Source organism: Lissotriton vulgaris, chromosome 9 (genome assembly GCF_964263255.1).
Source record: "Lissotriton vulgaris chromosome 9, aLisVul1.2, whole genome shotgun sequence".
Classification (NCBI taxonomy): Eukaryota; Metazoa; Chordata; class Amphibia; order Caudata; family Salamandridae; genus Lissotriton; species Lissotriton vulgaris.
In genome coordinates, this window is record NC_141697.1 from 1,195,083,917 (window position 1) to 1,195,111,464 (window position 27,548).

Here is a 27,548-nt window from a genome sequence, read left to right on the forward strand (position 1 = left end):
CCGTGAGGCAAGCAGTCGGTTTAGATAAAGATTTCGTCTCAAACGCCCTCTGTTTTGTCTTAAGACAATTTAGTCAATTGTACACCAATTGCTAAGCGGCATATTTTCATATGTATTGATGAGAACCTTACTTTAAGTGAAAACGTGAGAATTGCTTACCTGCTAGATGGCCATCATGTTGAAATGATGTAAGCAGGGCAAGAGAATGTCAATAATCCCTTGAATCTGTTTAGGCTGTGAGACTTACAGGCGAGTGTCCCGGTCACATCAGCCCTGCACATGGACCATCCAGAGGTGTGCAGTTGCAAGAGTCACTCAAAATATCAAAGGTTATCCATCTGTGAAAACTTCCTTCTTGAACAATGAATGTGCATGGACTTGTGCCGTTTATACTGCTTATTCAGCATTGACTAAATTTCAGATACTGTTAATTTCCTTCCACCAAGGTTATGGCACGTATGGATTGTTCTCTGTACCAGTGATGGTCTAAATCCACCGAGGCTCGTCATGGAAAACAGATGCAATCCAAAAGTTCTATCCGACAAACATTTTTATTTCTGTGGGAGGGAGGCAGACTTTGAGGCTCTGAAAAATAATGCAATTATTTTTAGTAAGGCTTCTTAAGATGGAAGGATTGAGTCAGTCAGAGACAGAGCAGAGCCTGCCTCCCCTATCCTCAATGTACACATATGCTGTGTAGAGAGGTGATGTTTTAGTGTCATATGATACTCCCTACATTGATAGAACAAGTCAGTATTTGACTACTGAACACTAGAGGGCAAGGGTATACAGTAGGACTAAGGGACTGTGGTTACCCCATTACCAAGGAAGAAGGAACCTGAATAACAGTGTTCAGGGCTAATGGGACGAGATTGGGCTTATAATAAAAAGGGGTGATCTTGGCGGTGCCCTTAGAAGTGGAAGGCAGAGGGGCATATTAGCAAGGGGAAGTATCGCCGCTTTTTCGGCGAATTGTGCCGAGAAAGCGGCGATACTTCTAGAGCCCTATCCACAAGGGCATTTTAATGCCTGGCTCAAGCCCACTTTGCATGTCGGCGACAAACATCGCTAATGACATGCGTTGGGAGAGGCAGACCTGCGAAAAACTCGTTTATCGCAGGTCTCCCAACGCCTGCTCTGACCAGGTGTTAGGGCATTGATAACATGGGGGTGTGGATCATAACGCTGATTTCACCCCCCCATATTATCAATGCACACATTAGCGCATGAAAACAACGTTTGTTTTCATGCGCCAATGTGCCATATCGCCGACTATCTCCGGATTTCATTTCGCCTATGTGATGCGCATTGATAATTGCGCGCTATCACGGCGTAATAATCCGGCGATATGGGAATGTGCGTTGTGCGTTTTCTAACGCACTTCTAGGTAATATGCCCCAGAGTGTTTTATCGAAGCAACTTCCCTGTTTGAAAATTGGACTGCCTAGATCTCTCACCTAGGCAATACAACTAAGGCGTTCACTGGCTGCTCTTATAAATCACATTTTTAGAAAGTTGCCGCATGTTTGCTCCAGAAACAGTTGGTGCACCAGAAGATGCATTTGGTACCTCCAAACCAGGAAAATTCCACACTCTCTTCAATCTGTAGACAGATACCCGAGTCTTTGATGGGCCTCATAACTATCAATTTATTCTACATCTTCCTTTGAGGATGGCTACAGGAGATAATTCCACTGATTGCCACAGGAGTTTTTACAACCTTGCTAAATCTACAGAATGCATACTTCATGCTCATATTCATCCATGCTATTAAAACTATCTTCTTGCTACAGGTCCTGGCATTGAGATTAGAGTTAGTGGTGAGAGCTGTCACCATCTTGCAAGTCCCCTTGGTGGGTCTCTTGGAGGCTACCTGTGTAGCTGTAACTGGACCTCTGGCTGATTCAGACATCTCCAAGAACACAAGAGTGTGGCATGACAAGAAGGGGAGATGCAGTCGTGCTTTCCTCCTACCATGAGAGTGTGTTGAATGAGGGAATAAAACAATGGTGGAAAAGTGTGGTCTAGCGGAAATCCAAGTTAGATTACAGAAATTTCATCAACTATTAGGACCTGGGTTGTTGGGGATGTACAGCAATTCAATGTGTACAAAGGCAAAACAGATTTTTTTGTAAAGGTACTTCCTTCACCTTTGGTAAAATAGGTTGAGTGCCAAGGCTGCACTCTAGGGCAGTGCACTCAGTAAAGTCAAAAGAGATAAAGATTTAGGGGCATATCATCAAGGGGCCGCAACACAATTATCACCGCTTTAGAGTCTGTTTTTGTGCAAAAAGCGGCGATAATTGTATTGCACTATCAGCAAGGACACGCTAGCACATGTTTTTATGCCTCTGCGCCCTTTCCCTTAACACCCAGCTTTGCATCTCTAATGATATGCAAAGTGGGAGTTTCTCACCAAAATAGCGTGAGAAATGTCGCTAACAGACATTTCTCCTATCAGCAAGCTGCTCGCTAACCGGCGTAGCGATACGAAAAGTTGCGCTAACCGTGCTTATGACTCCTTTCCTTACGCCTGTTTTCTTTTTGACTTCGCCATGATAGCCTGTGTGAGGTGGATTGTGTGGATGAATCCACCCTGCCCTATCATTAACGGATTGCTTATCGATGTGCGATTATCGCTGAATTTCCAGCGATAATCGCACTTTTTGCAACTATCGCTGTATTATATATCGCATTGGAGATAAGCATTGCTGATAGCACGCTATCTCGGCGATATAATCCAGCGATAGCCTGCGATAATTATCCTCGCGCTAAGCGTGCTTAGCGATAATTATCGCTGGCTGTTGCTGATATGCCCCATGGTAGGACCTTAAAACATTCAAATGGACAGAAGTTTCGTTCTACTAAAATTGTTGCCAAAATATCAAAAACCAAACTATTGTGAAAGTAAGAATATATTGGTGAGTATAGAATTACTATTCTGAACTCCATATATATGTGTCTTGATGAAAGAGAGAGAGATAGATACATCCTGTTGTTTGAACACAACATATCAAGTTAAAGAAAAGTAGGTCCATTCAACGGAAGCCGAGAGTAGGCTTTTAGGTCTTGTCAAACAGCGCGGATCTGCTGTTTCTGCGAGGGTATTTATATAGTAGAGGGCTTGGAGGCTGGCCATTACCTATCAATTGCTGGTTTGATTGTCAGTCTTTTTAGCTACCTCCTAATTGGTCAACATATGCCTCACATCACTTCCTTTTATTTACCCGAAGCATGAACCAAGTACTAATTGACTTCCTTTAATTTGTGTCCTTCTGCTGCTCGCGTTATGATTCAGGGTAATTTTTTCTTTCACATTTTTCTGACCAACATTTTTGGGTTCTTTTGTATCCATCTTTTTCTTTGGTGCTACCTTTTACCAACACCTCGGTAGTGCTTAATTTATTTGGGAATTCAGCCATTTTTTTTCTGACTGCTATTATCCAGCATTATGTGCTCCATGCACTCTTGAAGAAGTTCATGACTTGGCTTTGGGGGCTTCTCTTCTTTTGCATTTCGGAGCTTCCTTTTAATGGAAAAACATTTTTTTACTGACCGTTAAAGTAGTCTGTGTGGCTGCATGTGTTTGTAGGCTGTGTTTGTTACCTTTTTAAAGTGACTAAGGGGCATATTACCAACAACTAGCGATAATTTTTGTCTCTAACTTGTTTAGAGACAAAACTTATCGCCGCACATCGGCGATTTTTATCGCAGATAAACCTTGCTATTAGCAAGGTTTATCGCAAATGCGATAAAAAACGGCCGCAATGCATGAATATCGCTGAAAAGTCAGCGATATTCATGCATTATCGAGCAAATGCTCTTAGCCATGTTATCCACCTCCCATTGGATAACATGGCTAAGAACTGCTCAGGGCAGGTGTTAGCTTTTGGAGATATTCGCGCTTAGCGCGAATATCTCCAAAAGTTGGTAATAGGAGATAGCGATGTTAGGGACTGTTTCCAGTCTCTAACATCTTGGCACGCCCACTTTGCATGTCATTAGTGATAAATATCACTGACATGCAAAGCGGGGCCCAAGATGGTCGCTATCTCCTATTAGCTGTCACTAACTGGTGTTAGCGACAGCTAGGTAATAGGGAGATAATTTTATCTCCGCTTTCTTGGCTTTTAAAGCCAAGAAAGCGGAGATAAACCCCCTTGATAATATGCCCCTCAATTTTTTATGTATTTCCGCAGTTATTCCGTTTCATCTTAAAACCTGTGTCATCAATGTCATATGGATTCTTATGAAAGTGCTTTCTGACGCCCTATATTCCTATGCACTTAGATGCAACAGATGCAGTCTAACAGCCCGCAGCTAAAGACTTTGCTGATATATCCAGGGCTGCGTCATCATCCTGCGATTCTTAGAAAATCTACTAATCTCCCTGGATATCAGGCACAACTTTTCTCCCTTTAGGCAAAGTTCATTCCAAAACGCTGTCATGCACCATCTGGATAAAACTGCTCCTGTAGTGGCAAAGTTCCCTCTCTGTTCCTCCTAAAGTGCTTTCATATGTACTCTGCCTCTGCTACAATGTTATCCATCCAAAGCGCTTTAAAGCAGCATTCAGCTGAAAGGACTACTACGGAGTACAAAATATAATTTCTTTTGTAATGCGGGTCCAGTCAAGTGGCCACTAGGTGCACGGTGCGCTCTAATAAAACAATAAATAGAGAACACTGGGCCTCATTTATGAAAAGTGTTGCATGGCTGCGCGAAAAAAGAGATGCAAAACTTTTCAGTGCGCCCTCCTTGTGATACCATGAATGTGCTGTATTTACTGTACGGCGCTCCATGTCGCAAGGATTTATAGATACGTCAGTATTTCTGATGTATCTGTAGGCGCAGTTATGATGCATTCCTGGAGTGTATTCCAAAAGTGACGCTGCTCCAGCAATTGGTCATTACACATACGCAAGTCCCATGTTAAAGGCGCTTGCGTTAGTCTTATGCCTGCTGTGAGGCAGGCGTAAGAGTTTGACGCAGTGGCATCCTAGAATTGGCATCGTGAAATCTCATAGATGTCACTGCCCCACTTCTACGACCCTTTTTTACTGGGGGAACGCCCACCCTGCATACATTATACCTGATGCGTGTATAATGTAGTGCAGGGCTTTACAAAGTGATGCATCCGCTTAGATGCGTCACTTTGTAATTCTGGCACAGAGTGGCACATTTGCTACGCGGCCGCAGCATTGCATCGCAATAAGTGACGCTAATAAATAAGCCCCATTATTTATTGCAGCACAGTAGCCAAGGATTAATAGCGCAGTCAGTGACTGTACGTGTTTGGTAGCGCCACTTGTTCTCTGCTCTTACAAAGTATGCAAGCAGTCCAGTCAGATGCTTCAGGCCAGGCTGGCATAAAGCAACAGAATCATTTTGGACATATTTGTGCCTTTTCAAACACAAAGTATATGGCGTTTTAAAGTGCATCAATTTTGGGAAGCTCTGCACTTATTCTGTTCCAGCTTAAAACATGTGCCATCAATCTCACTTATTCCACCAAAGTGCTTTCTGGTGCCCTATATTCATGTGCACTTAAGTGCAAAAGATCTAGCCTTCGGCTACCAGCTTAGCTTATATACAACGATGTTCAAGTCCGGTGGCACGTCATCATCTAGCAATTCTGACCAAATCTATTCATCTCCCTAGGAGGCTGCAGCGGAGGCTCCACATCAATGGCGGAGTGTCACCCCCACTGGCTCGGAGCCAGCAGCTGAAAAATAAAACAATATTTTCAGCTGCTGGCTGAGCCAGCATGTGCAGGAAGGGGAGGGGAGGGTGGGGCCAGGCCATGGGAGAGGGGAGCAGGTGTGATTGGTGCAGTTTTTTTGTGCGCATGTCAGTTTGGCCAGCTGTCTGAGGGCAATCAAACTGACATGCACACTTAGGTTTCCCCAACCCAGCTGCGCTGCACAGCCACAGGTTGGAGAAACAGTACAGACACCCTGTGCCTGATTAAGCATTAATCCAGCCCACTCAGGCCAATCCCCACGCTGATCCCATGCTTGAAAGCAGTATGGGGATTGGATGGGGAGTCTGTGATGCTGTCCGAGAGACTGCTAGGACCTGGAACTGGATTCATAGGAGCGCCAGGCGGGTGGCAGCACATATTATTACCCCCCTCCTGCCGTGGGCTCTGCCCGTACACTCCACCGCAGCCCCCCACCCGCCCACCACTCTTTATCTTTGCCGCTGCCACTGAATGGCTGACATAAATTAATACAATTCATATAATCTAATTTATTGATCATGTGCACTACTTTTATTTCCTTCATACAAAGTTCATTTGATAAACACTGCCATGTGCCATGTGGTAAAAATGCTCACAGCACACTCACATTCAAACACATTCCCCTGAATAACAGTAACACCATCAATCACATATTTAAGGCGTGACCTATTGACTTTGCCAATGGTTGTTAAGTGATTTACGAGGCAAACTCCCGGTTTTTAAAATGGGATTATTGTAGTCCAGATGACATCTCAATATTTCTTATTTTGTTTCCAACACATGATTACACATGATAGTGGAAGAGGTGAGGCGCAGCGGCCAGGGTGACTGACTCCGGACCACAGGGTTCACGGTTCGATCCCCGGGCCCGGCAGCCGATTAGCCCAGCACCATGTGACTCTGGGCAATAGCTCGCTTAATCTTCCCGACGGCCCCCAGTGCCGGGACACCTCTCCAGGGTTAGCGGTGCGCTTTACAAATGCTGGTTTTTCATTTCATTTCATTTAACCATCCTTTCTAAATGGGGGCAATATGGCCATATTTAATATTTGGGCAGAAAGTTCTGAAGTTTTTCTATTTGTCACTCGTAACGAAACCTCTTTGCTTCATTTTTCTGGATTCATTACGTTCCACTGTTTAGCATTGAACTTTTACTGTAAGCATGCTCTTTCAGTTCAAATCCCTATGTCTAGTCAAACCTAGAAGGATCCCACGCATGTTGGGCATATTTATGACCCCCTTGTGCTGCCGTACCATCGCTTTTTATGAGGGTCATGCAGGGTAAACCTTGAAATGATATCTATGGGGACATGCAAAGCCACTTTGCGTGGCTTTGAATGGCCTCATAGATATGTAGTAAGGCAAGGCAGCGCAAACCGCTGCGTTGCCGTACTCTGCGCTCGAGAGGCGTTTCATGGGCGTTGCGGAGGGTGTTCCCACACAACGCCCATGGATTTAATGCTTCGCCACATTTACAAGACCATGTAAACATGGGGATGTGCCACAACCTTACATCTCCCAAGGTGAGGCATAATGAGGAGAAATAACTTTTATTGCTCCTCATTTATTGCTGTTTCGATGTGTGCTGAATTATGCAGCACACATAGAAAGAGGAAAACGCCTCTCATGATTGTTTTCGTGCAGGAAGGTGTCCCTTCCTGCACAAAAACCCAAAACAATCCTGCTGACAACGCAGGCACCATTGCACGGCAAGGCTGTTGAAACGGGTCCAGAGCAGGAGGAAAGGACAGGAATGTATCGTCTTGGATAAATACGGTGCATTCCTGCCCTTTCACATTGACGTAAGGCAGCGCATCAAGGTGGCTTGCTGTGGTGCCCTATGCCAGAATCACATAAATGAGGCCCTTGGTGTGTGCTCTGCACTTCAGCACCCAAGCAATGCATGCTTTATATTGTATTGTTTGCGCCTTCTTTAAGGAGGCATTGTTTTTTAGGTTTTTGACCCAAAGCACAGCCTAGTGCCCATTAAAGCACAGAGAGGTAAAGCAGCACAAAACACTGTTTACACTGAGGTAGAGGCTCCTTTACCGCAGAAAACACCATGTGCGCTTTAAGTAAATAATATAAGTTGCTTTGCTACACTTTGTGATAGTGTAAAGGCTTATTAGAACATTGGAATGTTGGGAGCTCCATTGCAGACAATGGAGTGCTCCCTGCTTCTACGGGCCGGTAAAGGCCCGCAGACCAACATTCCAATGTTCTACAAAGGCTTCTCGAAGCTCGAGGGGATTTATATCCCCTCGAGCTTCGAGAACCCTTTGTTTAATTTGTTAGAACATTCTGCCCTCTAGTGGCAGAATGTTCTAATAGCCTTATGGCCCTTCGTAGCAGGGCTATACCGGCAATTAAAGTCCCGCTGTCTCGTTAAAGTCCCTCGCCTTCGGCTCGGGCCTTTAACAATTCAGCGGGCCTTTAATAGCCAGTATAACCCACTACGGATGGCTATAAGGCTATAATAACTCTCAGTCGAGACATCTACAGTCAAAAGTTCTCTGAATTCATGAATATGATGCAAACAGAGCAAACACAAGGAGATGAGGGACGGAGTGCTGAATCTTTTCTGAGACTCACCCAGCCATATGCAAATCAGACTTGACCCTGTTTCAAACAGATCAGTCAAAAACAGAAGGTAGTAAATGACTGGGTCTGAACTGGGGTGGCGAAGTGAGCTAAAGAAAGAGGATGGATTCAACTCAGATCTTTGACCTGGCTGGAACTGGGCCACCTATTGTTGGCATATTGGGAGCAGGGGCAAGTAATCCAAAGCCAAGGCACATGCAAGAGTGCTGCAAAACACTGCCTACAGTAGGTCCGGACATGCTCTAGTGAACGTAGGACCAGCTCGAAGGGCAGACCTGTGAGTTGTGCAGGGTGAGCTGTCGTGTCCATCTCAGCGCAAAGGACCTACAGCTCTACAAGATGGCCACATGAATAGGGCACAGCAAATGGATGGATAGCCCAAACAATATGGGTGTGATAAAGCATTTCCCCCTCATTCTGGGTTTAATAGATCTAATTACATATTGCCCACCCCTTTCCCGTTGACAAAATGGAGCCATCTGTAAAGACAGAGGGCCATATTATCAAGAACGGCGATAACATTAGCGTCACTTTAGCAGTAGGAAACAGCCGCTCAAGCGGCGATAAGGGGATTGATAATATGCCCGTGAGAATTCCCTTAGAAGCCCAGGTTTGATGTCCTTCACACCAGAATTCTCACGGGCATATTATCAACCCCCTTATCGCCGTTCTTGATAATATGGCCCAGAAAGTTCAATTGATTACACAAACATGACCATGCTGCTGTGTCCTCGGGGTGTTTAGATTACCTTCAGTGGTGCGAGTTTGTGTTTTTTACAACCCCAGAGACCCGAGGCTGCTCATCTGCTGCTGTTTTCAGACGGGTGCTGAAAAACTTCTTATGTGGATATTACCCTAAATGTTGTGAATGTCCGGAGACCCTGGAGCGACTGAAAAGTATATATGGGTATCCAAACTTTCAAGACATTTTTTTCCACGCAATAAAATTAAGATTCTAGTAATGCAGAAATCTACCAGCCGCCACTGCAGACGTTGCATTTCAGTAGTCGGTGAAGGATGCTTCGCATACAATCAATGGTCTATTCAAGCTAGAAAGAGAAGCAATCTCTCTTTGAGGCACGACTGAGTGGCGCTTGGGCGTCAAAGACAACGATGTGTCCACTAGATGGTGCTATGCACACTTTAAAGACAGAACCCTCGCATTACCAGAGGTGAAATGTAGAGTAACTAGCCTTGTTTTCCTTGAAGGAGATGTTTATTTATATATTACAGAACTGCACCGTCCAAGGGCGTAGCTTCAGGGGTGCTGGGGGCGTGGTGGGGTGGGAAGGAGGGGGTGCTTAGTGTGTTACACCCCCTAATAAATGTATTTTCTGATAAATAGTTGGGTACTGGTGCTTTCAGTCGGAAATTATGAGGCGACTGTCAGATTTTACAAGAAATTTGTACATTCACTCAGGCAAAAACGCCATTCACTCTCTGTTTTGAAAGTCCTCGAAAATATGCATTATTTTACAAAATATTTTGTTCTATCTCACTACTCCTACCAGTTCCCATTCCCCTCCCTTTTTTCAACTGCCCCATGGGTCCCTTTCATGCAGTGCACCCTACTTGTCCTATAATGTATTTTAACATTTTAAAGTAAGCCCCCCCAGTTTTCCTGATCAAGCTATGCCGCTGGTGATGTCGTCAAGCAAACATCCCTGTGGATGGTCATTGATGGTTTAGTTTAGCTCATGGCACCTTGTAGGATATTTTTGAACACCCAACACCCTGTTTAATAGGAAATAATTATAGAGCTGACACAAACAATAAGGCTCTAGGAGACACTAGAGTGTGTTTTGCATCTGATATGCATGCAAAAAATAGGAGGTTAGGTGCACAAATAGGTTTTGTGCCTGTTTTGAGCACATTTCTTACTTAAAGACCTGGGGACCGTATGATGCTGCTGCTCCGGGACAGTACATAAACCCGAAGGTGCAGTGCAGCCACATCTAAAGTAGCTTTGTTTTCTTCCACAGGACATTGAAATGGAGTGACAATGTGTACCACAAAAATGCATGGAATCAGATCAAATATAGCATTATAAATTTGTAATAGTGAACAAATTGGACGTTTCCACTGAGGGGTTCCGAGTGCCGTCAAATGGATGAGAGCAAAGTTTGAGTTGTCTATGATGTCACTCAGAGGTGATAAATATCCCTGTTATTCACTTATAACCATATATAATTTGATGTTATTTATGTTCACCAAAATCATCTGCCTCTGCTTTCAACTACTACTCAAGGGCAGAGGAGTAACGGGGGAGCCATATTTAGCATAGCCTCTCCTGCCAGACACACCCATCACCCTCTGTGCCTTCTCTTTCTGATCCCTTTCACTCCTGAGACTGTGCTCTCTGCTTTCCACTGGAGCAGAGAGCCAGCCCTGCAGAGACAGGCTCTCGGGTAGCCCTGCCTGAGCAGCTTGGGATTCGTTCATGATGTAGCAACAAGGAAAACTAGGTTTTGTTTCCTCTTCTTTCTACTTCATAGCAGTGCATAACCAGAAACAGAATCTGAATTCAGAGTAATGAGCCATAAATAAGGATAACATTCTACTACTAGGTAACAAGAGGATGTCAAAAGGGCAATAACTCTCTTCCCACCCTCTATCTTTAATTTCGACCTAAATCACACAACTTCAGCATTGACCCCAGTCTGTCCCTCAAGGACAATGTAAAGAAAAATACACAAACACCATGGCCTCCCAGAGTCCTTGTGGACATCAATAAAAGTCATTATTCACAAAGTGCCTTGATTCATCACCTACTAATGAAATTTCAAGCACACACTGCTTCAACTCCCAGGTGGATTGGCTCCCTCTTCCTGCGTGAATACACTTCAAGGCGTGTTTAGTTTTTCATTACGTGCCAAATTTACTAACGCTTTCCTCCGGGTTTACAAAGTATTAGGGGGAGACTTAGTAGAGACTCCTTCTAGTATAAAACCTATGCCTCAGGGAACACACTAAAGAGTGTGTGCTTTGGTGCATGGCTGCCTAAAGTGTGCCAGTGCTGGGTAGAGACCATCCTAGTAGATAGGGTTAATTTTCCCTCTCACCCATTGATTCAAGGCTGTGCAGCAACCTGGGCGCACCACTGCCTTGTGTCAAAGAATAGTGAATCTGGCCCAAGTCTCTTCTTGAGCAAATCCAGGCAGCTTGCCTCTGAAACTCAGGGGCATATTTATGAGCCCCTTCCACTGCCGTAGGGTCACTTTTTGTGGTTATCCGGCAGCGCAAACAACAAAATCATATTTATGAGGTCACGCAAAACCACTTTGCGTGGGTTTGAATTGCCTCATGGATATGGAGCAAGTCAGCGCAAATTGTTGCTTTGGCTTGCTCTGCAATGTGGAGGCGTTCCAGGGCACTGAAGTGGGTGTTCCCATGTAACTCCCAGGGATTTTGATCCTTCCCCAGATTAAAAAAAAACATGTAAACCTAGGGAAGCGCCAAAACCTTACGCCTCTTCAGGGGAGGCTCAACTAGGAGAAATCACTTTATTTCTCCTTGTTTGTTTCTCTTTCCATGTGTGCTGCATTCTGCAGCACACATGGAAAGAGGAAAAAGGATCCCAGGATTGTTTTTATGCTGGAAGGTGCCCCTTACTGCACAAAACAATCCTGCCGCAACACAGGCACCCTTGCATGGTGCAAGGGTGCCAGCGTTGGCGCTAGGCTGCTCAAAAAGCGCCAGCACAGAGGGAAAGGATCGCAATGCGCTGTATTGGAAAAATATGGTGCATTCTCGCCCTTTTGCTTTGACGTAGGACAGCACAGAAAGGTGACTTGTTGAGATGCTGTGCGTCAAATCCCCATAAATGAGGCCCTCGGTGTGCTCGGAGGACACCACCCTACCAGCACCCCCTCTTTGCCAGTCTCACTAAAAGCATGCATGTCAATGGACTATCGCTGCACATGGACCATGCCGTGAAAGACCCCACCCTTGCACCTCAGGCTTGCTTCTTTTGTAATCCAGTTCAGAAACTGCAGTTCAGGAAAAGTTCAAAACCCAACTCTTCACAATATTCCTGCCATCATAAGCTTTGTCCCCTTTGTTCTCTCCACTTCAGTGATTTCTTAATTCTACTTCCTCTGTGTTCACACATCGAGGCCCAGAATTCCTTAGATTTTGCATCAGGGTTGCATCTCAGCCCCCAACACAAACCCCACTTTTAGATTTTCTAAGCCACACAAAGTCGATGTGCATGGACTTTCATAGCTTAGTAAACACAAAGTAATTCAATGCAGCACATAAGCTGCCTTGCATTACTGTGCGCCAGGGAGGTGTTCCATGGATGTGCCTGGGGGGGGTTCCTGTATACCTACCCATGAATTTTGACATAAACCCATATGTAGAAGAAATTGTAAACTTAGAGTTGCACCAAAATTCTGCGCCTCCCTGAGGCTGGTGTAACATATTTACAAAGATATGGTGCTGTTCAGCTCTCTCCCTAAGCTGGCGCATGGTGCAAGGCTGCCTTCGTTATGGGCAGGATAGAGTTTGTGCTGGGAGGGGCATCTTCCTGCACAAAAACTATCCTTTGAGTCTTTTTCATCTTTGTATGTGTGCTGTAGAATGCAGCACACATGCATAGAGGAAGTAACGAAGTAACAAGGATAGTAAACATGGCGCATTTCATCTCTCTCTCATTCACACAACACAGCGCAGCAACTTGCCTTTCTATGCTGCATAAACTGTTAGTAAATGTGGGTCTTGCTACCATCAGTTTATGTCGCAAATGTCCTGCATGTCTCTGTATCCTGAAATATTGGCTATATATGTTGTTGGTAAGCACATCAGTCGCCGGGGCTAGGTTCCTACTTTATAAATACCCCAATAAAATAAATACAATTAGCTGTGGCACGAGGTGGTTCGGTAAGTCGCCCTCCATCACACAAAAAAATTGGAGCAATTCAACTTTCGAATCTAATGCACATCCTTTCATTCCAAAGTATCGAAGTGCAGATGGACTCTTGCTCATCTACTGCCAACGTATTTGGCCTTGCATTTTGCAAAGTAAATACAAAATGCTACTGTTACATACAGTGGTATCTTTTGTTTGTTTTTGAAAAAAAATAACAATAACTTTTTGTTCAGTTGGCAAAGGACAGATAGTTGGCACCAGAAGGGAATGTGACACTTGCACGAGGCACAGACAGAAACTGGCAGTCCACGAGGGCAACTGAGTGATGTTCCTTCTTCTTGAGCTCCTGCCAGCGCTAACCATTTTCCAAAGCAGGAAGAAAAAACCAATTCCATCCTTGGGCAGACTCGCTTTCTATCCATGCAAAGGGGCAGATTGTGTTTTTGGACCATCAGGGGCACATTTATCAACGTTCACCCAGCGGTGCAAGCCACCTTGCTGCGCTGCGTGAAAGGGCAGGAATGTTTAGCGCCAACACAGGCACCCTTGCGCCGTAGTGCCTGTGGGAAACAACCTTTACAACGCAACTTTTAAAATGCACTACCATTATAACCAAACTTTTACAACGCAACATCCATTATAACGCATGCCATTATAAGGCAACCATTACAACGCAAGACACTACAACGCATACCACTACAATGCATGTCATTATAACACAGTCATCACAATGCATACCATTACAACGCATACCATTACAACGCATAGTACCCTTACACTATCCAACACTTACCCTACTGTTGCACCCCCCTGGAGTTAGAATAGTAATTTTTACCCCTACACTATCCAACACTTACCCTACTGTTGCACCCCCCTGGAGTTAGAATAGTATTTTTTACCCCTACACTATCCAACACTTACCCTACTGTTGCACCCCCTGGAGTTAGAATAGTAATTTTTACCCCTACACTATCCAACACTTACCCTACTGTTGCACCCCCTGGAGTTAGAATAGTAATTTTTACCCCTACACTATTCAACACTTACCCTACTGTTGCACCCCCTGGAGTTAGAATAGTAATTCTTACCCCTACACTATCCAATACTTACCTTACATGCAATGTTATGTTATGCGTTGTAATGGTATGCGTTGTAAAGGTAGTATGCGTTGTAATGGAATGCGTTGTAAAGGAAGTTTTTAAAAATTCATTGTAATGGCATGTGTTGTAATGGAATGCGTTGTAATGGATGTTGGGTTGTAAAAAATGCGTTGTAAAGGTATGTGTTGTAAAAGTATACGTTGTAACCTCATACATCCAGTGCCTGCATTGTAGGCAGGATTGTTTTGGCCCCTTCCTGCATAAAAACAATCCTCAGAGGCATTTTCCTCTTTCTATGTGTACTGCAGAATGCAGCACCCTCAGAATGAGGAAGTAACAGGAAGAAATAGAGATATTTCTCCTTGTTGCACCTCCCCGAGGGAGGCCGAGCATTTGGACACATTCCCAGGTTTTCCAGTGTTGGGAAATCTGGGAATGCCCCAACATCCATGGGTGGATGCGTGGGAACGCCCACACTCCACCCAAGGTACGACTCCCTGGGGCACAGCAACAATGGATTGATAAACCTTACTTTAGTGTTGCGTCGCCATTTCACCCCCCCTTGCGTGTCGCAAGGGCGACATAACACATTGATAAATATGCCCCTCAATCTACTATAATAAAAGGGGTAGAACCACATGCTGTTTCTTGGGAGAAAACATACAAATGCCAGCATTTTTATAAGTGCCAGCAATAACTTAAAAGGTCTTCCCCCTAACTTGTGTTATTGTAAAAGCATCATGATTATCAAAAAGTGAAGCCCAGAAGTAGCACATGAAAATGACAACAGTGCCCTCCCGGCAACCTGGCAAAACTGGAAATGATTCACACTACAAAAATGCCAGCCGGATATACATTCTTTCATGTTTTTGTGGCAAAGGTCTGAATAGAGCACAGATGGAATTGTCTGATACACGGCGAATGAGCAAAAATTGCCGAAAGCAGTATGTTGCTAAAACCTGATTTATAGATAGTTTTAAATTTCTCCTTTGTCCACTTGGGTGGCCTCTTGGCACTAGGGGCCTGATTCACAGAACTAACTAAAGACAAAATCCTAAACTTACTACCATTTTGGTATTCACAGAAGGCACTTATTCATGTTGGTATTCACAGAAGGCACTTACTCATTTCTGTATTAAGAGAAGTTAGGAGTCCTAACTTTAGGACTCCTAAATGCCTTCTGAGAATACCGAAAGTCTTAAAGTTAGGATTTTTCTCAGTTTAGTAGTAGTAATTTTAGGAGTCCTAACTTTACTACTCCTAAACTGAGAAAAATCCTAACTTTGAAACTTTCGGTATTCACAGAAGGCATTTAGGAGTTCTAAAGTTAGGAGTCCTAACTTTATTACTCTTGAACTGAGAAAAATCCTAACTTTAAGACTTTCGGTATTAACAGAAGGCATTTAAGAGTCCTAAAATTAGGACTCCTAACTTCTGTGAATACCCAAATGAGTAGCTGCCTTCTGTGAATACCAAAATGAGTAAGTGCCTTCTGTAAATACCAAAATGGTAGTAAGTTTAGGAATTTGTCTTAAGTTAGTTCTGTGACTCGGGCCCTAGAAGTCCACATATGATGTGTTGTTTTGTATTGTGCAGCGACTGCTTATTTCTTGGCCTCTCGGTGCCACTAGTGTGGCATTGCTACAAGCTGTCCTCTGCGTCTGTAAGCTTGTCAGGGGTACATTCTCATTGAGAGTCGCACACATTTGTTTCAAGTAGCCAGCAGGTTGGCAGTTCTTCTGAGATAAGGTTGTAGATAACCCCCAATAGAAGAGATTACAGAGAAGATGGATGGGGCGGAACTTGTGACCTTCTGCTGAACCCAGGTGCATGTATATTTGGCAGTGGATGTGGGAAGGTTTGTGTGCTGCTGTCTGACCCCAATGTGGTCCCACAGGTGGTTGGCAGTTGTCAGCCTGCAAAAGATTATCTTCTATTGGAGCATTTGCAGTACAAAGACAATGGCTATTTTGGAATATTCAATACAACAAAAACAATGTTATCGTATGGAATTGCTTGGCGGCGGATTTACTACTTTCTCAAGCAGCGCAGTGCAGTGCTGCGTAAGAAGGAAGGAGAGAGCAGGAGAGCTCCATACTTACAGAAATATGGCACGCCCCTCCCCTCTGCCTAGCGCTGATGCAGAAAAATGCTGCCATGCGCCACGGACACATCTGTGCACCGTAGTGCAAGGGTGCCTCTGTGAGTCTAGCATAGGTTTTGTACCGAAAGGAAAATCTTCCAGCACAAAACGCCATGCTTAGACTAACTTGAAACCTTTTCCGACTTTGTATGTGTGCCGTACAATGCAGCATACTTACAAAGTCAAGTAAAAAAGGGCAAATGAAAACATTTCTCATTCAGAGCGCCTATTTGAAATGGGCGCTATTTTCTCACGCTAAACCCTTAGCGCCAGAAACCTTGGGTGGTTGCATGGGAACGCCCATGCACCAGACATGGTATGCCCGCACTGCTTTGTGTTACTCTTCAAGTGATTTTCGAGCATAAAATAGATTTTACGCTGGAAAGTAAATAGGGGAACAACTATCGTTTTGCATCACTTTTGTGACGCAAAAACGAAATTAAATCATAGTAAAAACACACTTTAATGAAGAGTAGAACCAATTCTATCAAGAGGCAGAACAATTTACATAATATCCATAACTCGTCCCAACCACAATTGATTCAAGAATATTTTTGTATGAATGATTCTGAAGGAACCATTGCGTTTATACAGCTATCAATGTCCAGGCGGCAGGGAGGGTTGGAATGAATACCAGGTTGCTCTCTGTATGCATTTAAGAGTGTTCACACCCACCTGAGGATTGTCTAACACAGAGGGGATTGTGCTCATGACCCTCAACCACAGGTCTGTCACTTCACCACTGTCTTGGCACCTAAACCTTTTTTTCCCTTGTTAATACTTCTGCCCCATGGTCCTTCAAGATTCAATCTTTGCACAAGAAGGTAGAAAGGTCTCAGAACCAGTCAACTCAAGAATGTTTATTTGCAGAAGAGAATCCTGCATACTACATTTTAAAAGGAGCACACAACTGAGCCCAGGTGCACCTCCCTGCACAAAAACAACCATTAATGGCGTTTTCCTCTTCAGCACGCATAGAAAGAGGAAAAAGCATGGAAAAATAAAAGCATTCTCCTCGTTGCGCCATTCCTACGCCTCCCCTGGGAAGCCATAGGATTCTGACGCATTTTTAGTTTCACAAAATGTTGTAATTCTGGGAATGCATCAAGTTCCATGGATATTCCACAGTCGCAACCATGGAACGCCCCTTTGATGAAGAGTGATGCGTGAAAGGGGCCCATATTTAGAAGGCCATGGGAAGTCATGCAGGGTGGCTTCAGGTGGCTTTGTAAATATGGGTAAGTCCATTGCACCGCCGGTGCGTCAAAAAAAAAGTGGTGCTCTGGCAGCACAATGGGCTTGTAAATAAGCTTTCAATACAAAAAGAGGAAAGGAGGGTCATTGGGAAATTATTATTATTTTTTTTTTTAAAGACCAGCCCAGGTTCACTTCCCCAATCACTATATATAAACAACACAACAAACCGGGGGTCTAGAAGCCACACATTGTGGCTGGCTAATCACACTCTCTCTAAGGTAAAGTGTTGCCTGTAACTCACAGAAAAAGCCATGAAACTAAGGTGCTCAAGAAACGACAAAAAGACATTACATGTGATATGTGGTAGGGATCAGCCTTTCGCGATGTCTGGATTACCATCAACTCTTCATGATGATCAGTATTATCATTTGGTCAACCGGATCGAAGTGCGGTGTATCTCTTGATCATAGAGAACACCATACCGATAGGTACTAAGCGGATTTATATAAAGATACAGACAGGCCTCAAATCAGGTCTTAAACAGGCTTTGAAACAGTAGTGAAGTCGACAAATACTCAAAATTAGCCCAAGCTCATGCCTACCTGACCCTCCTTTCCTCTTTTTGTATTGATAGTCAAGAGCAGCTGTTGGCTGCGGGTCAGTTTCGAGGATCAACTTCAATGTTGAGTTTCTGACTAGAAAATTTTTGGGCAGTTATTTTTTCAAACTGCGTTATGCAGGGATGTGTCCGCGTTTTAATAAAGTTTCTCCGTGTTAGGGCACGCCACCCTATTTTAATTCACCACTTCACATATTTTTTGTGTTTTGCACTGCTTCTAGCTTTTCAGTAGTCAGTTGCTCACTGGATTTTTCAGAGTGAATGCGGGCGGTACTCAGCTTAGTACCTATCGGTATGGTGTTCTCTATGATCTAGAGATACACCGCCCTTCGAGCCGGTTGGCCAAATGATAATACTGATCATCATGAAGAGTTGATGGTTATCCGGACATCGCGAAAGGCTGATCCCTACCACATATCACATGTAATGTCTTTTTGTTGTTTCTTGAGCACCTTAGTTTCGTGCTTTTTCTGTGAGTTACAGGCAACACTTTACCTTAGAGAGAGTGTGATTAGCCAGCCACAATGTGTGGCTTCTAGACCCCCGGTTTGCTGTGTTGTTTATATTACTTGTAAATAAGCTTGTCACGGGGGCCACAAATACAAAAAGAAACTTGAATTAAAACTAGGAGTAAAGGACCAGAATCATTTCAGATGTATGTTAAATCACAGATGCCAATTATGAGTACAGGAGAGCCGGATGCACACCAGAATTGTATGACCACCCCTGACTATATTCATCTTTTCAATTTAGTGTCATTGCAAGTAAATTTGTTGTGTGTGGATATGCTCAGAATCTGACATGGATTTAACACTAGAGAGACCTGTGTTAAGTAACACTACCAGGGTAGGTAACACATCTTGCTTAATTTACAAAGTTTAGTATGAGCAGAAGGAAAATCCTGGTGAAGAAATAAACCAGACAGTAGGCACAGGTGTTCTAGAAAAACTTGCTGTATTGCACTAGTGAGTCAATTGTCCACAAATAAAAGAGTCAGCCGGATTCATGGTAATCACATTGCTCGAGTGTACACATTTAGATGGATCTGTTGTGAAGGACCAAAAAATAATGATTAATGAAAATGTCCAACTTGTAATTTTCCAGCTAGTTTTATTGGTTCAGCAAGAAATCAGGATGACGGTGGTTCTCTTAACATATCCCAGGCACCGAATAGCAAGGCGTCCATTGCAAGTCAACAAGGGTAGAGAAGCACAAGGGACAGTTGTGTTTTCAGACCCGAGTGCCTGAAATACTGCTGAAGTTACCACAACCACATGCCTACATCAGAGGACAGCGATGTAGGCAACTATAACATCCGCATGGTACGTAACGGGTCATTGGGAGGAAGAATACTTTGGGTTGATGTGCACGTGCTGCATGTTGGATTTAGTCTTCTGTCCCCAGTTGAACATTCTGTCCCCAGTGAACATTCTGTCCCCAGTTGAACATTCTATCACCAGTTGAACCTTAATCTCTCTTTCTATCCGCCTGCTCTTGTGAAATGTCATTGTGGCTGCAAGTGTGAGGTATGAACAGAGCTGTGGAGCAGCTGCCAATGGCCTCGACTGGTGCAATGAAGCATTTCCTGGTACCCAAGGCTGAGGGCTTCCATTCCCTGCTTTTGTCCTTATTTTGTTTTCTAAATACCGATGGTGGCTAGAAGGTTACATAGTAACCGCACAGATGGAAGAAAACTCAAGTTCTTGTTTTTCGTGATGGAAGAACATACCATGAGGGGCATCTTCTGGAAAGTCCATGCAATGCTCTGTTAGTGCAGTGTGGTCCTTCCAGAGATAGATGAAGATGTCTCCGGTGGCAAGACAGAAGTCCTCCTAACAATCTTGGGGCAGTTCATGGCGTAAGAAAAAAAAGCATTGATCCTTGAGGAAAGTTTCAGCCAAACTAAAGAAACTTACTTAGCTACAGTTTATAAACAGGCAGTCTAAGCTGGAGAAAGGTACAGAATTTAAGAAAGACAGCAATAAATAAATAAATATTACCCTGGGTTATTTGAGATTCTAAATAAAACATATTCACCATTTACAAAAAAAGATAAGGCACTCCCACACACATTTCTGTACACAATGAGATAGTTGACATACTGAAACATTTTTCGTCCAATCCAGCACATGACCGTACGCCAACTCAGTCATGAAGGCCCAGCATCAACTAGCATAAAACCCATGAGATGCATCACAACTAGAGAACAAGGGGAATGCTTGGAATATCTTTCCGTGACAGCACATTCCCTACTTATCGCGGCTGCGAAACCAAATTATTTCTATGGATCTTCTGCTGGGCAAAGCAAGCCATTAAGTACCAATGCATTTACAATATTCCATTTTTGTTGCTTGTTTTAGGGAGAAATTTAACAAACAGATACCGACGGGTGGGATGCTCAGCATATATCGTTTTGTCTCCTTAATGAAGATGGTTGTCTATGTGCCTCTGAATGCATTCTAGGCTGCTTCAAGGCACCTGTGTATGTCCATAGGCCACACAGAGACAGCACTAGAGATGGGAGGAAGGCCTTTGGCACAGGACACACTGGGGCAGCCGACGCTTCCTCGCAGTACCTTTACGCTCCTCTAAAGTTTGAGACTGCACTTCTGCGACCGTGCGTCGAACCAACCCCCATCACTTCCGTCCATGGTCCACTTTCTGCTTGTTGCTAAATTTTAGTGATGTTCACATTAGCCCGTTGAGTAATACACCGAAACAACCAATTCATTTTTATCAAGACGACCATGAATACTTTGTCCATTTTACATCCTAGCGGGTAAAAACTCATTACAGTAAGTCTTTGACATTAACCGTCTGTGCGGTTCTGCTGACATACAGGAAGCAATATCAAAGACTACTGCAGAACAGCTGAGTTCATACAGTAAAATTCTACTAATAACTTTGCACAACAAGATATGAAAAATGCAACACGTTCTTGCATAATGCACCAGTCCATTGGTTTTCTCAAGATGGTAGCCAAATATGTTACTGCAGAAGAAGCTATTAAATGACTTTATGGTAAGCCTTCTCCGACTTCTACAAATTCTAATTACCATTACTCGAACCACGGTTCACACTATCACCTCTGATTTGCAAAAAAAATCCAAATCTGGACTGAAAATCCCAATGCAACATACCTCTGAACCATACTGGTAATTTTAATTTCGAAAAGATGGGGGTTACTAGACATAAATTTGCCTTGCTGCACAGCCTCCAGCCACTGGTCCCATAACCAGGTGCACACAACACATACAAACAAACCCTGGGCAGGAGTTCTCCGTCAGAAAATAAAATTATCCAGGGGAAAAAGAGGCCACTTTTCTTTTGAAATAATGGCCATTGCTGAAAGGCGGTAAATGCCCCTTACATCTCTAGACATTTGTATAGTGCCTCGTATTCTCGACAAGGACCCAAATCTGTTTTCAGTAGCCAGGTAAGAGGCTATTCCATTCTTTAGGCTCAGCTGGAAGTGTGACTTTGCAGTTTTGCCTATGGGAAGAGTTTCTGTGTCTAGAGTGTAGTAGAGCCGAAAATATTTGCGCCCTGCACTTTGCAAGCGCCTGGAGACGCTATCGGGTGATTAGCCACGCTTTATAAATCCTGATTGATTGATTGCATCAAAGTCAATGCCTCATTCAGGAAAGACTTTGTCAGTGTCCAGCTGAAACAAACTTTGCCAAAGCCAATTGGTGTGGTTTGCATTGTGAGCCCTGATCAAAACAACATAACAGCCTGCAGTAGAAAAAAAAAAATTGTTTTATGTATACAATACATCTATGAGTTAAAGAATTTGTGTGATTATTCAGTATACTTTTGTGAAATAATATAGCCCCTGATGCATTGCAACATGAGCACTCCACAGGAGGCGGAATAATACACCAGTAAAAGGCATAAGGTGAGAGAGTTGTTTCTCTGGGTGGAGCTAAATAATTCTATATATATATGTTTAAGAATTGGTGACAGAGGGTAGAGCAGGCAGTTGTGCTGTCAAGTCAGCCCTAAAAAACAATTAGGCGCTTTCTGCCGGCCCTCTGTTGAAATAGCAGTTGCTTATCACAAACTTCAAGTCACCTATCGAAAGTCTTTGACTGGAAGGTGGGTCCAGTTGCAGCTGGTTCTTGAGCCAACTCATATTATTTTACCTTTGTCTTGCCGCACTTTGGGACCTGGATCATTCATATCTTTTACAGTCTCCACTCATGTTGATATGGTTTACTACTTGCCTAAACATGGCTTCTCTCTAACCCTACTGAATACCATATGAGAAGCCACCACAATCAGCAATTTCCATGATAAACTTCTGGACTCCATTGACCCTGGATCCCCCATACTGTGCATCTTGGGTGCATTTGCCTTTACAACTTTGGAAAATGCAATCCTGCTAATATAGACAACATTGGGTAACAGCCTTGCACAAGCTTAAGATGGCTTCCCCTCTTATTTTCAAGGAAGCCTGGGGCAATGATGAGGAGAGCATTCCTATCACTGACAGCCAGTGCTGCCACATTTCGTACAGAGTAGACCTACCCCTGTTGAGCTCAAACTCTGCTACCAAATGTGACATTTCTAGTTGCATCCGGCTTCACCCAGAGTGAATGGATAACAGGACTGGAATTGCTCAGCTACTATAGAAATATTTTTTCCTGCCTAAAACAGATCTGCTCATGTGAAATGGAAACGAAATGGAAGGTCCTGAGAAGAGCTGAACAGCAAGAGAGGCCTGGCCATTCGGCCACTCTGGCACTTTATCGGTAGGCTGCTCACTGAGCAGGACGGGCAACTATGCGTCGATGCCCCTATTCTGCTCATGGTCTCCTGTATCGTGGGGCGGATGTACGTTGTTACAACGCATGCTTTTAGCACGCATGCTGTAACAACGCAAGTTTTAAAACGCATTCCATGACAACGAATTACACTGAGGGGTGTTGGATAGTGAATATTTTAATTTACTACTCCAACACCAGTCCCCGTAGACACTAGGGAAGGTGTTGGATAGTAAATTAAAACTATTCCCTATCCTAGAGCGCCTCCCAGTGTAATGCGTTGTAATGGAATGCGTTTTAAAGTCTGCGTTGTAATAGCACTGCGAGCTAAAAGTTGCGTCGTAAACGACGTTTCCCATAGTGGGGCTGATTTGAACATTTTTGCTAGGGCTGATTTTGGTTTCCATTCTGTCTCTCTAGTTCAAGTCTATTTAACTCTGCCTGCAAGCTTCTTCGAAAGACAAGGACATGCTTCCATTTCCTAAAGTTGCATCTGGACTGCGTTAGTGGGCGTGTTATTAAAAACGTGTCTTGATGATGCTACCAGATGTGAGCCCTAAAAAACCCTAGAGACTTACCTTTCCTAATCAGACTACTATAACTCCCCCAAAAACTGATGAGCCCTGAAATGCATGTGATGAAAGCCACAAACGTGGTCTGCTATGTTGCTTCTTATGCCTTTTAGCTGTTTTATCAAACGAATAGCTAAAGATTTCAATATCCGAGCTATATTTATCTATCAAAAGCGTTCCTGGGAAAGCAAAAGTGATGTCACTTTCGTACCTTACTTGTTTGAAAAATGAAACATGGTGAAGGAGTGGAGAAAAGATAACATACAGGGCCAAGACATTCGAGGATGATGATATTTCAACCAATGACCTTGATTTTAACATCTGGATCATTTTCTTGCATACTTTATCCATCCGGAGAGGAGATAGGCTTCTAAAGTAGAGATATAAGTGCAAATAAAGGAAACAAATAAAACCATATATACAGAAACATTTTCAAGTCCCCTCCTGTACCAATCTGTAGGGCTGCATAGTGAGATGCTGCTTTGGTTGCATATGTACATCCATGGAACTTGGTGCGTTACCAGATTTACAACATTTTGTAAAACACCGGGAACGAATCAGAATCCTACGTCTCCCCAAGTGAGGCCTAGGAATGGTGCAAGGAGAAGAAATAGTTTTAAGTTTTTTCCTCTTTCTATGCATGCTGCATTCTGCAGCACACATAGAAAGAAGAAAATGCCATTAATTATTGGTTTTTGTGCAGGAAGGTGTTCCTTCCTGCTCAAAAACAATCATCCCCACAGTGCAGCCATCCTTGCAAAATGACTCAGGGGGGCCTGCGCTGGCGCATGGCAGCCAATTGTCTGCCAGTGCAGTGGAAAGCACAGGGAAGTGTCATATTGTTGTTAATATGAGGCACCCCTATGCTTTGAAAATTACGCAGCGGTGCACGGCTAAATGGCTAGCGGTGCAGCGCGGCATACTTTTCTTGTAGATGAGGCCTTTAGCCTTGCAATTGAAGATCCACATGCCCTAATAGGGGCTAAATAGTGTCTTCACCCACATCATGCAGAGGAACCTACTTTTTCATTATGCAACATCATGCAGTCGCTGAGCAACTATTCCAAACTTCTCAACACGTTCAGTATTTGCTCAAATGTTTGCAGCCCCGCTGACTGTTGACTTTGCAGCGCTATGCTTAAACGATGACATCACACAGTGGTACCATCGTTCATTGTTGCGGGAAATGGAAGAGAGACTCTAACCAGCCAGCGGGTTGGCTGGAAACACAGTTCAAACAAAGACTGCCCGCCTCTACTTAAAACCCATCTCATCGTACATGTATGTAGGAAGGCTTAGAGTAGTTGAACAACAAGTAATCCATCTTGTATAAATTAAAAACTCTCCTTTGGTAAAAGAGGCTGACATTTTGGAAGTATTCTGCTGTCATGTCATCTGTAGTCCTGGTTGTTACAGAAGAAGAAGGGAACTTCACAATGTCCTGGGTTCCTGTAAGTTGAAGAACATAGTTGGCGTCTTGCGCCAGCGTCTCATATTTGCCAATGACATCATAGTGAATGATGCAAGGGTGGCACAGTGAATGGACCCGCTCCCAGTGCTCGTTGAACGGCTCCTCGTGCTGTGTTCGGGGGTCCACCAAGTAATAGAGAAACTCATCAAACCGGACATCGTCCCCGTTCTCCAAGGCTTCATCCGTTGGGTCTCTCCTGTGGCGCTGAATGATTTTGGTTCCGTATCGCTTATGGAAGGCAGTGTTATAGCTCCTGGTAAATTTATTCCTGTAGGCTGAGACAAGGCGCTCAAATGGCTCACGCACAAAGATAAACTTGAGGTAGTTCCTTAAGCGATAGTTGATCTCTGGAGTGCTGAATTCGGAAAGTGTCCGTAGGTTTGAGGGGATGTGAGCCTCATTGGCAGGGATTTTTAGGGGGTCCCTGTATTTCCCCGGATTGGTAAGGACCATCATGACACGCTTCCAGTTCGTGCAGGCCACCTTGGGTACGTAACAATAAAGCAACCCATGGTTGTCATCCACAACTAGGTGCTTCAAGTCGTCCGGTGTCAGGACACGGCGTTTACGTGTGTACATCTTGCAGACGCTGTCCAGCAGGTCTCGCCGCTTTTGGTGAGTTGCCTGAATGGTCGATTGTTCGAACTAAAGAAAAAAGAAGAAACAAACAGAGAATAAATCATTATTGCCAGAAAAATATATTTAACACCTTAGTGCGGCGCAAATATCCCTCCCCAGTGCTGCGCTGTCCATTGGAACTAGTGCTGAATGGACGTCCAATGGTCGTGCGCAGCACTGGGGAGGTAGTGCTGCCTTCGGCCAACGCCCCGACGCAGCACTTAAGAGGTTAAGAGAAACTGTCACTAGTGATATTTTATGTGATTGAACAACGGAATATCGAGCCCAGGAATATCAGGATATAATATCATGGACAAAATATCAAAGGACAAAATATGGAAAGATAAGTACTTATACAGGACGTGTAAATTTACTATTCGAAACTCCACATTTACATACCTTGAAAATATACGTATGTACCATCACGGTACATATATGTGGAGTTAGGTATAGAAAATCTATACATATATATATTTTTATATATTGTCCCTCGATAGTCTGTCAATGATACTAAGGTTCCAAAATACTCCCTACTCGAACTCTAAGAGACACACCATTTTGTGTACATTTATCAGAGGTAATGGCAGCATTGTATAAAAGTATTTGGTATGGGCACAAACATTTCCTATGCAATGGTTTTAGGTTAATCAATACCTGTAAATATTTCTCCATAGGCCTTGCAGTTTATACAAATGAATACCTGCTGGTCATGCTTTCTGTTGACAAGACCAGTCAAAATGTTCCCAAGTGTCAAATCAGAGGCTGCGGCACACAGATTTCTAATTGATGTTATCATTAACTTAATTATTAATATATGTATTTTTTAAATTGCATGGCTACCTAGGAGAAGGTTTTGCAGTGCTGAGCTCAATTCAGCAGAACATTGGACTTCATGGTCCGCCTTTCAAAATACAGAGCAAGTACATGGACGTTAGTTAGGGTGGTCTAGAGAGGGGATTTGATATCCGTTGGTAGTACACGTCCAAAGGGTCTTAATCCCTTCCGTGCGGGGGTAATTCTCCCCGCTGTGCTGGAGGGCGGGGGCGCGCACAGCACCTCGGTGCTCATGACGAGCTCAGCTCATAATGAGGCACGGCACTCCGGTGCTCATGACGAGCTCAGCTCGTCACAGCTGCACCCGTTTCCGTGGAACTCTCAGCACAGCAGGGGAATTATCCCCACATGCAAGCGTTTCACGGCTCATGACGAGCTCAGCTCGTCATGAGCACCGGAGCACTGTGCCTCATGACGAGCTGAGCTCGTCATGAGCACGGAAGAGGTTCAAGGAGGTGCGAGAGCAGAAAGTAAGTGCCATATCTACTTTCTATTATTCCCCTCCTTTGCCCTTGCATAGTCTCTTAGCTGCATATATGAACCAATTCTTTGGCCAACGAAGGAAAAAGAGGGTCTAATTCAGTGGGCGTCAAAGAGTGGGCAATGTCACTGGCGTTTTGCTCAGGGCCATTAATGGATTCATGATCAGTACATGTCCTCTACTGGGAGTCCAAATAAGCCAACTTCATCTAGGGTAGTAGAGGTAAAGAGGGGACAGGGAATACATGGGAGGAATGAACATGCATAAAAGAACCATGTCAGTGCAGTTTCAATAGACTGGATGAAACCTGTGTGTTAAAACAGGTATAACGCTACAAGAATCTAGCATGTTCATGCAATACAGTGCTACCGAGATCCAGTAGTTCACACACGCATGATCACAATCATTGGCCAACACTAATGTCTATTTAACAGAAGCCCAATATGAGCTGATACTGGAGGAATAAAGAGGGTTAAAAAGAATCAGGTGCAAGAACAGTGGAGGCACAATTAAACTAAGTCAGCATATTAAAT

The 27,548-nt window shown here is 43.8% G+C and overlaps 1 protein-coding gene across 1 annotated transcript in view; it reads right to left on the reverse strand.

Moving 5' to 3' along the window:
• Nucleotides 1-19,208: 19,208 nt before the first annotated feature.
• CHST13 (carbohydrate sulfotransferase 13) overlaps nucleotides 19,209-27,548 on the reverse strand; it is a 221,455-nt gene continuing 213,115 nt past the window's right edge. The window contains exon 3 of the mRNA XM_086939269.1: nucleotides 19,209-25,727. Coding sequence (XP_086795395.1) covers nucleotides 24,882-25,727 — 846 coding nt within the window. The 3' untranslated portion in view covers nucleotides 19,209-24,881. The remainder of the gene's footprint in view (nucleotides 25,728-27,548) is intronic.